This window comes from Dendronephthya gigantea, unplaced genomic scaffold, assembly GCF_004324835.1.
Source record: "Dendronephthya gigantea isolate DGI-Jeju-01 unplaced genomic scaffold, DenGig_1.0 000021F, whole genome shotgun sequence".
In the NCBI taxonomy this organism is placed as follows: domain Eukaryota; kingdom Metazoa; phylum Cnidaria; class Anthozoa; order Malacalcyonacea; family Nephtheidae; genus Dendronephthya; species Dendronephthya gigantea.
The window spans coordinates 2,078,156-2,093,453 of record NW_021163031.1 but is presented as its reverse complement, the minus strand read 5'-3'; the positions used below and the strand labels follow the sequence as shown (position 1 = coordinate 2,093,453).

The 15,298-nt window shown below is 37.3% G+C and overlaps 2 protein-coding genes across 2 annotated transcripts; both read left to right on the top strand.

Moving 5' to 3' along the window:
• The first annotated feature begins 155 nt into the window (after nt 1-155).
• Nucleotides 156-8,418, top strand: LOC114521707. Its single transcript, XM_028542228.1, has 14 exons — nt 156-3,186; nt 3,581-3,646; nt 3,829-3,973; nt 4,225-4,306; nt 4,506-4,584; nt 4,926-5,016; nt 5,106-5,170; nt 5,426-5,551; nt 5,723-5,812; nt 6,182-6,349; nt 6,473-6,622; nt 7,031-7,083; nt 7,567-7,624; nt 8,200-8,418. The coding sequence occupies exons 1-14, from the start codon at nt 250-252 to the stop codon at nt 8,365-8,367; spliced, it is 4,278 nt and encodes a 1,425-aa protein (XP_028398029.1). The 5' UTR covers nt 156-249; the 3' UTR covers nt 8,368-8,418.
• Nucleotides 8,419-10,315: 1,897 nt separating this feature from the next.
• Nucleotides 10,316-13,480, top strand: LOC114521708 (sphingolipid C9-methyltransferase-like). Its single transcript, XM_028542229.1, has one exon. It carries the CDS (start codon nt 10,718-10,720, stop codon nt 12,119-12,121), a length of 1,404 nt encoding a protein of 467 aa, XP_028398030.1. The 5' UTR covers nt 10,316-10,717; the 3' UTR covers nt 12,122-13,480.
• Nucleotides 13,481-15,298: the final 1,818 nt, after the last annotated feature.

The following is a 15,298-nucleotide window of genomic DNA, read 5'->3' as shown; positions in this document are numbered from 1 at the left end:
CTATGTTACGCAATTTTACAGTAAGGAAATTTCAAACTCCATGAGAATCTTGGGAATTTTGACTGCTCACAGTCGAATGATGGGAGCAGAGTTAATAATTTGCAACATAATTACTTCGAATCGCTATAATATATATGGTCAATGGTCAATGTTGTTGTTTTTTCACCATTTTTGGGCATTTCCAGTCGTTTTTATATTCATCTCGACATTCTCTTCTGAACTAAGGGTCACAAAAAACATTTCTGAAACATGGAAAGAAACAGCAATTCATCTGAAGAAAACCGTTCCAATAGTCGGGGTCAAAAATCTCAAAATGAACCCAATTTAGAGAGAGGGGCTTTAGGAAATAAAGAGGTTTCGAATCGGCACAAATGCCCTGATTGCGATGGACTAATTTCAAAAGAGAGCAACAAATCGAAATCTCGCGTTTGGAAAAGGGTAATGTGGTTTACTCGGAGAGGTAAAAGTGCTAAAAATGATATTTGTCATTGCCGTACAAATGAAGTTCTCAACCCTAGCATTGCAGACAGACATTCAAATTCTTGGTCATTTACTCGAAGAGCCAGTAGAAAGTTTCGAGCTTCATCACGTAGAAGGCAATGTAAGGCAGAGTCATCTAAAAAGTCTCATGAAAAACAAGATGAGGCAAGGGCTTTTTGTGACAGTTCACAACCAAGCACATGTACTGGTAGTGCTTGCTCCAGCAATCCAAACAGCCCTACAGCAACTGGCAGTTTCTGTGACTTTGGAAGTGGTAATGCAGGTGGAAGGGGTTCTAAGCACCATAAAAATTCGTCTGTATTGACTGAAATAGCCCGGGAAATCAACCCTCCTATCAAAAACAATGTTTTACCCCCTTGTGACTATGTTCAACATCCTCCAAAGCAATTATCAAAATCTGTTTCTTTGGTGAACTATATATCTTGCCGTAGCCCAACTTTTGGACATGTCCGTCGCTCCAAAAGTTTCCCTGGGTCACAGAGCTGTATATCTCCATCAAAACGCAGGTTCATAAACATAGCAAATAAAACCTTTAGCAGTTTCTCTCCCCCTCTTAAGCAAAAATGTTATGGATTACAGCACACAGCAACATTTTGTGGGAAGATGAATGCAGAATTCCCAAAACCGTGCATGAAGAAATCTAAGAGTTTAAACACCACAGAGTTGACAAGGCTTGAGAAAACAACCTCATTGGGTGAAATCCGTGATCAAAGTGGTAGTGTGGTCGGTATTGTGCACTTCTATAAGTCTCCAAAAAAAATGCTAAGAAGAATGAATAGCTTGAATCATGAAGTCAAAAAAGATTCTGCAATAGTAGAAGATGAATGTGAAATACATCAATCAAGTTTAAACTCTGCAATTTCTAATCTTCAAGATGGCAATGATTGTCATTTGAATACTAAGAACATCAGTTCTGAGTCTCACAGGACATTATCAGAATTGTCTTCTTCAAATAAGTCTGAAAAGGAAAATATGAAAGGTAAAACCATGCTATATTCTGATTATCCTTCATCTTTGGAAAGAAGTAAAATTTCTAAGAATTTGAATGAAACATCACAATTGGAATGTTCATCTTTTAATGATGATGAGCCAGTTGTTCCTGATGTAGAGTGTGAGCAAAATAATATAGCATGTTTGAAAATATCTAGAATGAATTCTAACCACAATGTGGATAGATTGATTCAATGTGTCAGTAAAGATGATGTTTCCAGTGTTATAAGTAGTGGTGTGTTATCTACGAGGATTGATGGAGAGGAATCAGTTATTTCTGGTATCAATTCTGATAAAACAGCTATGACATGTTCACAACAGTCAGATGAATGCTCTAATAAGCACAACCAATTGGCATGTGAAGATGAAGAAAATGTTAATACTATTATAGATATGAAAAGTACTATAGATAGCAATGGTATGCAAGTTGAGAAGAGCAATATACCAGGATCACAAATGTATGTCTTTTGCTCTGATCAGAATAAGTCCACTATGTGTGGTAACCAGTGTGATATACTAAATTCAGAAAATGATCTTCAAGAATCTTTCTTAGATCTTGTTGATAATGTTGTTACAAACAATGTTAAAGGTGCTTCAACAATGGTCCATGAGCGTAGCTCAGTAAATGGTAGAAGCATCTGTACTTCTTTAGATAGAAGTGACACAACAGATACCACAAAATTTGAAAAGGTTTCTCAAACTGCCCAATTTCAGTGTCCTTACAAAAGCTGTATGACTTCTAATCTGGTGGTGGAACAGCCATTACAAAGAAGTTTGGAGGATGTTAAACTCTCATGCTACAACCACATATCTGACAGCAATAGTTTGGGTAGTCATCATTATGGAGACTCTATTGGAAATAGTAAAATTCCATGTCACTGTGATAAGAGTATGTCAGATGACTGTGATAGCAGTGATTTATTCATGAAAAATGTGTGCCTATCATCAACTCTCAACAATGATTCTAAAAATTCTGAGGAATTTGAGTTTCAAACAGGGATTACAACTTTATCTGATGTTGAAAGTGTTACAGGAAGTGTGACAAATTCCTGTAGTAAAGACGTGATCAGTTTTGACTATGAACCAGAATTTACGATGTCCTTTGATGAAGATGCGTTGAATACAAGTAGATGCAGTCAGAAGTATCTGGAGAGTAAAACAGTAAAAAGAAAACAGTCAGTTGATACCGTAACAGCATCTGACGGTCATGATAGACAAGTTGTGGACAACATCAAGTTGAATCATTCCACTAGAGAATTCAAATTAAGTCATAAAATGAGCAATAGTTGCATTGACCATGAGCTGATTGAGGTTCCGTCCAATACGTGCAATAGTCCAGTTACGTCTATAGAGAGTGAACGAGCACATCGTACTAAAGAAAGTCCAAACGATTCACTTTTGTGCGAGAGTGTTGCACCTTCAGTCTTGCACCTGCAGTCTCAAGAGGAATTTCAAACGAATAGTCATTCAAACGTATTCACAAGCCTTAAGACTCCAATTTCAGAAACAGAGCGATCACAAGAAGTTGTAGAATGCCCTCAGACCTCGGATTATGCGTCAATGTTTGATGCATGTTTTAGTCCTCCACAAAAAGAAGATATTCCTATTCATACGTGGAAAACATCGGAATCGGATTTGAAAAGTGAGGAAATCGCACAACCTGTGCCTGGAGAAACTTTCAAGATGCGAACTGAAGTAAGTTGATCCTCTTTTGGTCTTATCAACTCATTTAAGAGTGGAAATTTTGTCTAATGGTAGAAAGTCTAACTGGGAGTTAATATGCAACTCCCCGAAGGTTACTGGCAGTGTGCAAAAAGGTCCAATCTTCATGTATGAAATAAATCCAAGGAACACAAAATAGATAGAGAATATACATTTGGCAATGATTGCTAATGAGCCAGGAGGCAGCTTGAAAAGAATATTTGATTGATGATTATGACGTCGTAGTGTTCGCTGCTGTAAGGCCTTTTGAAGACTCGTGTCATCTTTAGTTTTTACAGTACATACTGTACGTTCAATGCCAGATCATTTCATCGCTGAATTCCCGTTGGGTACTTATTTAAAAATAATTCTTAATATAATTTTTCAGCTTATGTTAACGTGGTTCAAGGAATTCAATGACGAACAAAGAAATATCATTTTGAAAAAGATTTTGGTAAGAATTTCATATTTATGTCTGGTAGCTATATTTGAGAAACGAAAAGGGACGCGGATCTCCTGTCCTATTCTGAACGTTATCATGCATGTTAGGCAGTACGAGGACCTGTATATAACGTGTTTTCGTGTCCAAACTGCTCCTGTATGTGCGATATACATATCTTTATTTTTTCTCTTAAGAATCGCTGTGAGCTGCCCCAGATGCACCTTTTATCTGTGGCAATGGAAAACAATCTTCACAAGACCTGTCCGCCAAACTGTCAAGATATGTTAGTATGGTTGCCTTACACAGTCACGTTGAAAATTCTCATGTATTTAGATCCAGGTAAGGAGAAGGTATCAGTATCATTTCCTTCCACGAACGGACGTAAAGCCCGTTCTCCACTCAGAGGCGAATTTATTCGCGCGAACAGATAAAAAGTCGGAAGCGATTCTACTTTTTTGCCGCGAATTTTTTTGCAAACCAATCACATCACTGGATTTCAGATATCGCTTCGCGTAGCGCAAATAAATTCGCCTGATGGAAAACGGGCTTAATTAAGGTGTTTATTTAAGAAAAATGTCTTTATGTTTCAGTGAGTTTATGTCGATGCGGTCAGGTGAATCGAGCTTGGAACGAACTCGCAAATAATCCATTAATATGGCAGCGATTGAATAGGCAAGTTACCTTTCCACGACTAACCAGCTTGATCTATAATAGAGTTGAACAATGTTTGTAGTTTTCCCCAGTGCATGTTCATCATGATGACATTGGATATTCCTGGGGGGGGGAGGGGTCAGTCGGCTGGGTAATATATGTGCAGAGTGTTCAATATGAAAGGTACCTCAGTATTATCGAATATATATCTTTCGTTTAGAAACCCCGATTATCAGTTATCTGAGGCATGTAGTAAAAGACAGTACCAGAAATTTAACCAACCAAATGGCGAAATTCACGTAAGTGGCTTTCATTGTATTTCCTTACGTGAAGTCACGCGAGACAATTCTTCCCTCCTGATGTATGTGATTTACTGAATTTGAAGTGGAAAACAATTGACTCGCACCACAGTAGGACTGCACTAAGAAATATTTATATATAAAGTGTAGCTGTAGGTTAAAATTCTCATATTCAGTGAGGAAAATCATGTTTCGCTAACTGTAGTGTACAATACATGTAGAAAAGTCTTTCTGAGGTTAACAACCTCTGTGGTGAAACAATTGGAGAATATTACTGCCAAAGAGAGTAAAACCCTTAAATTACCATTTTTGCAACAATGAATATTATTATAATTCTGCAGTGGAAGAAAGTTTTTGCGGAGAGATTTTTACTTCAAAAAAACTGGTTGAATGGGAAATACAAGCTGCGAACGTTCGAGGGACATAATCAAGGTGCGTTGAAGTAACAGCAATGAGAGACTGGAAATCGGATTACACTTCTTCAACAAACATTGAAAATATCTTCATGTTTTCTATCCTAGGTATCGCCTGTGTTCAGTTTGATGATACAAGAATTGTAAGCGGTTCGTCTGACAAGACAATAAAGGTACTGTATGCAGACTGGCTTCTTACAAATATTCTTGGTAATCTATCAAGTCTGACGGCACACTGTAGTTGTTGACTAATGCATGTGTCTTCCTCGCTAAGTTTTATCATTTACACGCTTCATTTCTAAATCCTAACGCCTTAATTTGTTACAACTGTCAAACACAGATACTGTAAAAATGGCATATGGTTTCAACTGTGCAAGAATTAGTTATGTTCATAATAATTAATGGATTTCCATTTTTTACTTCTTCAGCTGTGGGATATCAGTAATACGCCATCCGAACTCATGTTGACACTTGAGGGACATTCTGGAACAGTTCGTTGTCTTGATCTAAACGGAAACAGATTGGTCAGCGGTTCGACGGATCGTACTATAAAGGTTGTCACTAAATTGGAATATAAGTTACTGAGTTTTAATGGTTATTTTCTTATAGAACAAACTCGCAAATAGCTGCTTAATTAATACGTTGTAGATATTATCATTGCATGTAGATGTTTGAGTAAGTAACGTATACGGATGAATTAGAGTGTGTTACTGTATTTTTTAAAGGTATGGGATCTTTCGTTTGCTTCTTACTGGGCTGGTGCTTCATGTAAAGTCACTATGGTGGGTCATCTTCATACAGTGCGTTGTCTTCAGGTAACACAATTTTAAGCACTTGTCCCTCTTGCTTTGGGTGGATGCACTAACAATTTCAATCGGTAATATCAGTGGTGGCCAACTTGCAGCAGCAAAGCTGTGACCCACTGATAAAAAATTGCACATGTATACTGTATTTGCAATCAAGCGCAAATCCAAAAGATACACTTATGGTGAAGAATGAACTCACTCTAAATACAGTCTCGATTTCGAGATTACCACCACAATCTATGACGTCACATGAAACTAAATTTATCATTTTTATTCCGGGTTTTTTTAGTCTTATTTTAAACCTTCAGTTCCTGGGTGATCTCCATGCATGCGAATACTTGCAGCTTTATTGTGAAATCTTTTTACTGAAACTTTCAGGCAGATGAAAAGAAATTAGTAAGTGGTTCCTACGATAAGACGGTGAAAGTCTGGGACTTGAAAACCGGGGATTGTCAACTGACGTTAAGAGGTCACACTGCTGCAGTTTTATGTGTCCAATTCGATGAGCAAAAAATCGTTTCCGGCTCGTACGACAAGAAAATTAAGGTAAATAGTGTTAGGGACTCTTATATACACTAAGTTTAACCTACATAGAGGTGTGCTGTACTTCAAATATCTCAGATATATTAGAAATATATTATAATTAGCAATGATTGTTTTATTGTCAAGGTTTGGGATCTTGCGGAAGGAATTTGTCTGATGACGTTGGACGGACACCAGGATGCGGTCACGTGCTTAAATCTAACACATGATGGAATGAAGATTATAACTGGATCATTGGACTATTCGCTCAAATTCTGGGATCTGTCAACTGGCAAGGTTCGTCTTGTAGAATCATGAAAACGCATGCATGTTTCAAATACCGGTAGCTACATATAAAGTATTGGATATAACTCCCTGGGCAAACCGGGAACGTTGCGATTTGGACTGTTTCCTAAAAGCCCTTTTACACCTGCAATTTTTGTTGCGATTTTAAGGGCGGTTTTATCCTTTTGATAGATGCAAACGAGTAAATAAACTACGGATGTATTTTAAATAAGGACACTATAATGCATTTATACAGCATTCAATGAACACTCCTGCGTTCGCTTGTTATTTACATCTTCCTAGCGCGGAAAATGCAGTTTCACCGCTATATTCCTAACGCCGCTCAAAGGAAAGCGCCCAAAAATATCCCGAGGATGATTTTTGTTCAAATTCTTACATATGGTCACGTTCATTTTACAGTGTTATGGAACGTTAGATTGGATAACATCTGAGGGACATACTGCTGTAGTAAGGTCTGTAGGTTCATTGTGTCATGGTATAATAGCAAAACGACCGAAAGGTTGTTCTTTCTAAACTGTAAATTCTGAGCGCCGAAGAAATGATGGGTATATTGACCAACCTATATTGATATCTACCTCTATTTTACGGGTAAAACCGAAATGCACTCTACCGCCTGCGGAGGAGGTAGTATTGACATGATGATGGGCATATTATTCTTTAGAGAGCAAGTATAGGTTTTCTGTTGTGGGTCATCTCTACAAAGCAAAATTCCTACTCTATGTCGACGTCTATTGATTTAGCTGTATTTTAAAATGTTGACTTCCATTGTGATAGTAATATTTTATCATACTATCAGATTGATTCAATATAACCCTCGGTGGAAGACATGCCGATTATCCTAGGCCCCTCCACCGCACCTCGACCATCAATTAAACAAGATATTTCACAATAATTGCCTCTTATTTACTATTTTAATTACACCGTGTATATTTTAGATGTTTACAAGTTGACAGTTGGAGAATAGTCAGTGGTGGAGATGATAAAACCTTGAAGGTTTATACATTTTATTCAGTATATTCATTATACTATATCGTATATAATTCTGCAATTATTTTCAGGATGAATCCTCAAATATATATCTTTCAGAAAGTCACCTAAAAATCAAAATCTAGAAAGTACTCTTTTTCATTTTACTACATTTATAAAGACTAGTCCTTGGCCTCTTCCGCTTCCTCCGATGGGAAACAGTAGCTACGTCAAAATATTCATTAGCTGCACCTGACCATGCATGCATGTCCTGATTCACGGTAATCATGCATATGCCTTCTGTCCCTGAGAAAAAATAGAAAAATATCTTGTCTCGACTCCCCACTTTTAGGTCTTTAAGACTCCCTGTCCAGTGTCCAACCTATTTCGAGAAACGTAAGATACGAATTCAAAAGCTGATCATCCTCAGGGCTAAAATTTTCTTTAGAATTCTCATACATTTTAATATTTTATTTCTGTGGTAGTTCAAAGTAAGTGAAACCAATAAGCGCTATACAGCAACGAAATGGTTTTTAGCAATGAACGCACCTGTACTACATGTGAACTATGATTTGAACAATTTTATTACTAAATACTTTCAGGTGTGGGAATTAGCAACTGGACAACGGCTGCTTACGCTTCGTTACCATAGTGATGGGGTCACGTGTATGCAATTTAACGACTTTGCAATTGTTTCTGGATCGTACGATAGGACAGTGAAATTATGGGATTTTACTCCGAAACATTCATATTTGGAGGCAGTAACTTGATGTATATAGTAAATCTCTTGTACATATTAAAAATAAATCATTAAGCTTTCATTCCTTTGAGAGAGAGAGAGAGAGAGAGAGAGAAGGTTATGTTTCTATCCTAAACTGAAAAGAAATGTGCAAACCGAGGCTTTTCTAACGTATATTTTTGGCAAATTATTGTTTATTAGGCCAAACGAATTATTTTAATATTCTTTATCAAGTCAATAACTTCCTTGAATAAAGAATAATTCCTAGACTAGATAAGGGCCCGTTGTTTGTTCACAAAGATCATTCACAACGATCAAGGTCAAGGAGGTGGCCGTAGAATTGAGCAGGAATGACGCAAAACGTCATTCTGGCCCCGCAGACAAGAAATACTTGTAGGTCTAAATTGTCACGAGTGACATGTGTGCGCTAGGCTTTAGTAAAAAAAAACTGATGTGTCCTTTCATATCCAAATTTTTTGAAAGCATATGACTTGGCCTAATTTGGCAATTTCCTTGTGTCCAACCAACAGGATGTATTAACTCAGTCAACATGACGCGCGTGTTAGCCCCTGGGTATCCCATAATCGCATTTCACTAAAGGAGAATCACCATGCCACCTTCGGGAATACTTTGTGAGGATAAAATTTATTATATTATTCGTTGTTCAGTGGTCAGTTAAACCATTTTGTGTTGCCACCAAGTAAAACTTTTTCCATGCAAATTTCTACAAACAATTTTCTATCATATTACAACCACCAAGGAGCAAATTTGAATATGAGATTGAGAGCCCTCTTGGTTTTACGAACCCATATATTAAGCATGCTGTCAACTAATTTTAGGAATAGTATGACTTTGCAGATCGTTATAAAGTGAGATCCGTTAGTTCTTGAGTTGCCCCAGGCCGAACAATAAACGACGCCAATTATCGGTCGTTAAACATCTGGCCGAAAATGAATGAAAATATTAGATTTTTCTATAAAGACCAAAATATAAAAAAAAGTCGATACACGAAAGCAAATACTGCAAAAAGGTTTTCTAGTGCACAGTGTGTAAACTCAGTGCTGCATGATAAGAAAATTATTGAATGTAATAACACCTTATTCTTATTTCAATAATTCTTATTGAAATAATTATGATTAAAAAATGTGATTCCTCAGACTCGTGTGTGAATATGAAACTAGTTTTAGTTCGTATTTGAATATTTGTGGAAAAAAAGTACGTGCCAAGTGGCAAGTAATATAAGAGCCGAAATTCTTTTAAAATAATCCTCACTCAGTCTTAATTTCTAAGACTCTCAGTAAAAATGAACCTTATCGATAATTCGTATTGAAGTAATGATCAGTGTAACCTTCCAAAGTAACTTTAAAACACATGCAGACAATAGTTTATGAGTTATATTAAGTAAAACCGCTTTTAGCCGGTTATGAATGTAATTTTTCAGGGGTCGTAATTAAGAGGGTAACTAAGAGTATACTTCACTTCAGCTGTCAAAATGCCAATAATTAATAATAGCGTAATACTAAGTTTTTCTTTCTCAACGTTACGCTTGAAAAATTACTTCTTAAAGACAAAGTTTCTTTGATCAAAAGAATTTGCAATATGTGACCTTGTTAAGTCTTAACCGAACTTTCCCCAAATGTTTCAACCTAAGGCTACCGAGATTAGACCACTGTTGGATTAGCAAGATTGGATTCGACAAGAATTGATGTTTCTAGTGTAAACAGGATTCGTTGCTATAACGCCGTTCGTTCACTCACTGAACGCTAATAGTAACACTTTAATATTATACAAATATTTTTAATTCAACCGTAATTAGATTCTCTCAAAGCATTTATATTTCAATCCAATGCTTTGGCGGTCTTCATATCTTTTGTCGTGGCTTCTACCCAACACCTGTCTAGCCTTTATATCAAACACTTGCAAAGGCCACGTGAGGACAAAGTACGATAAGTGTGAATAATTTAGTGCGTGGCATCTGGCACAGTGAAAAGCGAGGTGAAAAGTTCAATCGTTGAATTTACTCGGAAAGGCGACGCACTATCTTAAAGTTACTCGAACAAGCAGAAGAACGTATCCCCACTACGTATACCTATTTATATATTTAGGGATAAATTGAGTGCTGGAATTTTAAAACGCCAGACTTTTTTACAACGTAAAAAATCTGACCTTTCAGCTTTGGTCGACACTGTTGTCACACAAATGCAAATTATACTTTCAATTCGATGACGTTGTTGTAATTGCTGGAGCATATCCAATCAGAAGCTAACTTTGACCTTTCATTGGAGCGAGATAGTTCACAAACAAGGCCTCTGGACATCATCCTAGCATCATTTGAGCTTTGCTTTTGGTAATAAAGGTTTGGCTCTAAAAGGCAAAGCATCATGGCTACGATGAAGAACGGTTATGTTTCTCAATTAAATGGCAACCACGGTCTTTCAAATGGTTTCCACAAGACTACCACAAGTGCTATTAAAGGCTTACCCTGGTACAATGTCTCGTTTAAGGCTCTGTTCGCTTTGATCCTTGGGATTCCTGCCCTTATTCTATACCTCGCCCATCTACCATGGTGGCTCTATCCCGTCCTAGCCGTTGTGTGCATTCTGCCGATCTTCCTAGCGTTTATTTTGGTTTTCAATTACTTCAGTATGGGCCATCAAACAAAGCACTCGAGATTGCCTGAATTTGTCGAATTCCGTGATGCATCATTTGGCAAAACCTACGAATCGAAAACGATACCCTTGGAAACGTTGATTGAAGCATATGCTGACGAGAAAGTTGATTTTAGGGGCGATGTCTTAGAGTGTTTTGAACAGCGGGAGAATTTCTCAAGTTTCGCTCTTACTTGGAACCACGTTAAAATATTTTGTTGTAATTTTCTGCCCGAATTACTCAGTCATACACGTCTACAAGATTTGGATCAGGTTCGTGACCACTACGATCGGGGAAACGATTTTTACGAAGCCTTCTTAGGGTCTATGATGATCTACACCGCCGGTTTTTTACGGAGACAAGACGAAAGTTTAGAAGAATTACAGACAAACAAACTCAATAATGTTTGCGATAAGATCGGGCTGGAGTCTGGGGATAGGATGCTGGATATTGGGTGTGGCTGGGGGACACTAGTGAACTTTGCGGCAGAGCAACGCGGAGCAAACGCTACTGGTGTGTCGATTAGTAAAAACCAAATCGGATACGCCAGGAGTGTTACCGAGAAGAAACAGCTGACTTCAAAGGTTAACTTCATGTGTATCGATTACAGAGATATCCCTCAAGAGAGCTACGACAAAATAACCTGTCTTGAAATGGCGGAGCATGTTGGAGTACTCCATTTCCAGTCGTTCCTGTGCCAAGTCCGTGATCTTCTTAAAGATGATGGCGTGTTCTTTCTACAAATCGCTGGCCTTCGACGTGCCTTTCAGTGGGAGGATTTCGTATGGGGCTTGTTCATGGATAAGTATATCTTTCCCGGTGCTGATGCCAGTTGCCCTTTAAGTTTTGTCGTTCAGCAGCTAGAAGCGGCTGGGTTTGAAGTGGCGAATGTCGAAACCGTCGGAATCCATTATTCATACACCATTCATCGTTGGTATAAGAACTGGGTGCGACCCGAGGTGAAATCTGCGATTTGTGGGAAGTATGGCGTAAGGCTGTATCGTATCTGGGAGGTTTTCCTTGCATGGTCAACCATCATCGCTAGACAAGGCAATTCAACCTGTTTTCAGCTTGTCTGTCACAAAAATCTCAACGATTATGACAGAAGTAAGTACTTTAACATTCAGAAAGAATAAATCATACTCACCTGCGTGCAGTCGCCAAAAGCTAAAAAGTATGTGTAAATCTTCTTGTGGGCTTTTTCTCTTAATTTATGTGTTACCAAAAAAGTTAGTGTTCATAGGCCGTGTTGGGTGCGGGTTAGGATCGGGGATTAGGATTAGGATTAGTTAACGGCATAACAAAGCCAGATTTCACCCAAAAGCGTTGCCGGTATTTGAAATTTTGTTGAAGGTTGGAAAAGAAAATACAGAAGATTTGCCCATATTTGGCGATGGTGAATATTTTAATTGTATATGTAATCGATCTCAATGACTGCCGGGTGAGAATTTTAGTCATATAATATAGCCAAAGGACGAATTATTTTTGCGATAATTTTGAAAATAATAGGCTAATAATAGGCTAAGAATCTTCTTACAATTTGGTTCTTTGTATTGGTTTGTGCCTCTGCATTTTAAATTACCATGTTAAATTACCATAATTGGATACAATTCATAATAGTAAATAGAATCCGCTTACTTATAAATTATAATCCTATTACGTTAGCTTAGTTCGCTGGAGAAACTCGCTTTGTTTTCAGAGAAAGCTTCGCTAGAGCCGAGAAAGGGAACGTGGTGGAACTCAAATAGTTTGTTAAAGTATAATGACTACTTACGATGTAATTTGCAGGGTTTTTCTCGTGCACGATTTCGGGATCGGAGTTGTCTTCTGTTTACGGGCAGAGCTCGTGGACACCCAGTTTTCAGCTTCTTCAGACAAAGTCGGTTTCAATCATATCTTGACACTATTGGGAGAGGTTTAAAGGGATCAGTATTTGAAGTCATTCGCTCCCTAGCATAGTTGCAGGTTCAACTCGGGATCGGATGAAAACTGAGACTCTTTCTCTGACCTCAGTATACTTCGAAAACTGTCCAATTCTTAAAACCAACTTCAAATATTGTCATTTAATCTATTATCGTTCACATTGCTTTACATCTTATTTTCGGAGGTCACAACAAGATTGAAACTCATAAAAATCACACATTTAGGAGCTGAAAAGTCAGCTGAAAGCTTCTGCATTTGCTGGTCCGGCAATTTCAATATAAGTGTTTCAAGGAATAGTCATCATTTAAACAATGTCAACCCAATTTAACTTTTAAAACGACGAAGCACAATGCAATTCGTTTCAGAACAAATTAGGACCAATCAAATTTTGCATAATCATTTTTCGTGCATGTATCGGATTTATTTTGAGCCTGGTTCCCAAAAATGCTCAGTATCATTTGAAAAATTAATTTCAGCAGAAATCGTCTATAACCAAAGTTATACAGGGTGTATAAAAAAAAACGCAACCACTTAATATTCTAAAATTCATATTGTTCATAAGCTCAATAGATTTTATGCCCCTGGGATTTTAAAATGGCTTCTAATCGTACAGTTCAACTGCTAATAGTCAAATCAGCTAAACTAATAATGGTGCAGCTAACAACCGAACAACGAGTTTTTATTGTCGTGCATGATAACTTGAATGCTAACTGTCGACCTTGTAAAATAAATTGTAAATAAAATTTTACTCGTTAGATACTTTCAATTCAGCTCGTTGGTTTACCCACCCGACTTTGTTTACCGACGATTGTGCCGCTAGAATATGATTATAAGCTTTCTCGCATTCCAGGGGCCAAACGTCTTTTGTGTTGTAGAACAAAGAGGATATTCATGAATATTAAGTGGTTGCGTTTTTTTTGATACACCCTGTAGATAAAGTTTTTTTTATTGTGACGCCCACGACAATTAACGTGGGCGATTCCATTAAGGCATTATCGTTAATTACTGCATAAGCAAAATTTTTTGCATGCATCTGAAATCATATCCTTCAATAATTACCATTAGTCGACTCGGCTATGACTTTTACTGCACACTTGGGAACTAGGCCTGAACTTATACTTAGGCTTATTTTCAATGTGATACATCAAAAATCATTTTTCTGTCTTTCAATTGTGAAAAAAATTTACATTCTCAACGCTTTGAGTCAATACCTGATAAACAAATCTATTAGTTTTTGCCGCAAAAGATTTTTATCACTATATTTGTGGAGAACCACGGTTTGTTAAAGGTCATGGGTAAAATTAACAGCACCTCAATTTATGTAGTTATTGAGAATTCCGAGTGATTTTATATATCATTTAATCTTTTCCTTGGTAGGCTCAACTAACATAATTCTTTATCTGAATATGTGTATTTAACTGTGGTGTAGAAAGGAACTCTAGTATTTATCATAGACATAAAATAGCTATATAGATTTGCATATCTGATTTTAAGATTATATAAGAGTGTAAGAGCTTGAAATAAAATTTGTTCAGGGGGCGGTTGTTCAAAAGCGGTTAGCTTAACCCTAGGTTAACTCAAATTGTTACATCAGTATTTTTAATCGCTCGGTTATACAGTTGAACATGTTTTCCCATAAATAGTTTGTGGGTAAATAGAAGTCTTATTTTGCAAAGTCTTGAAACGAACAGCAGTGAAGAACCGTATAAACCAAAACAACTGAGTAAAATTTAACCCAGAGGTAGCGCTTTAACCTAGCTTTGAACAACCGCCCCAGGATGTCAAATCTGCGTGTTTTCTTGTTTCATCAAATATGTCCATGGCGTCGGCGGTGGAGATAAACCCATGCCCTATTCCGCTGTTACATGTGACGTTATTCACATTCGGCGACTCGTGATTAAATATTATTTGTGTTTCTTGATTTCAAAGCACAGTTCAATCGGTTTCAAAACATCCCGGACATACTTGCATGCACTTTGAGTACTAAATTCCTATATATATATACTATATATACCATGCAAAAAATACCTGTCAGTACCAGTCACAGGCAGTTTTAAAATTAAAAATAACATAAAAAAGATGTTTTGCAATAAAATCTATTTTCAAGTACTGAATTTATTTTCAAGTTCCAAGTAATTTATTTTCTAAAACTGTCGCTGGTACTGGTTTTTGGCGCAGGCTAAGGTTAATGTGGTCCACTACAGAAAAATATTTTTTCTTTAATTTTGAAAAGTATATTGTGCGCAATAGTAGATTTTAACGTTCTAACGGATCCTAAGGCTCACATCAGTACGATAGCACACCGGCTCTTACACTATATTTTTGCCCGCTGCCGATCGGTAGGGATGGAGACGGTATCCGAGCAGTGGCGTAGCCAGCCTGACGATTTT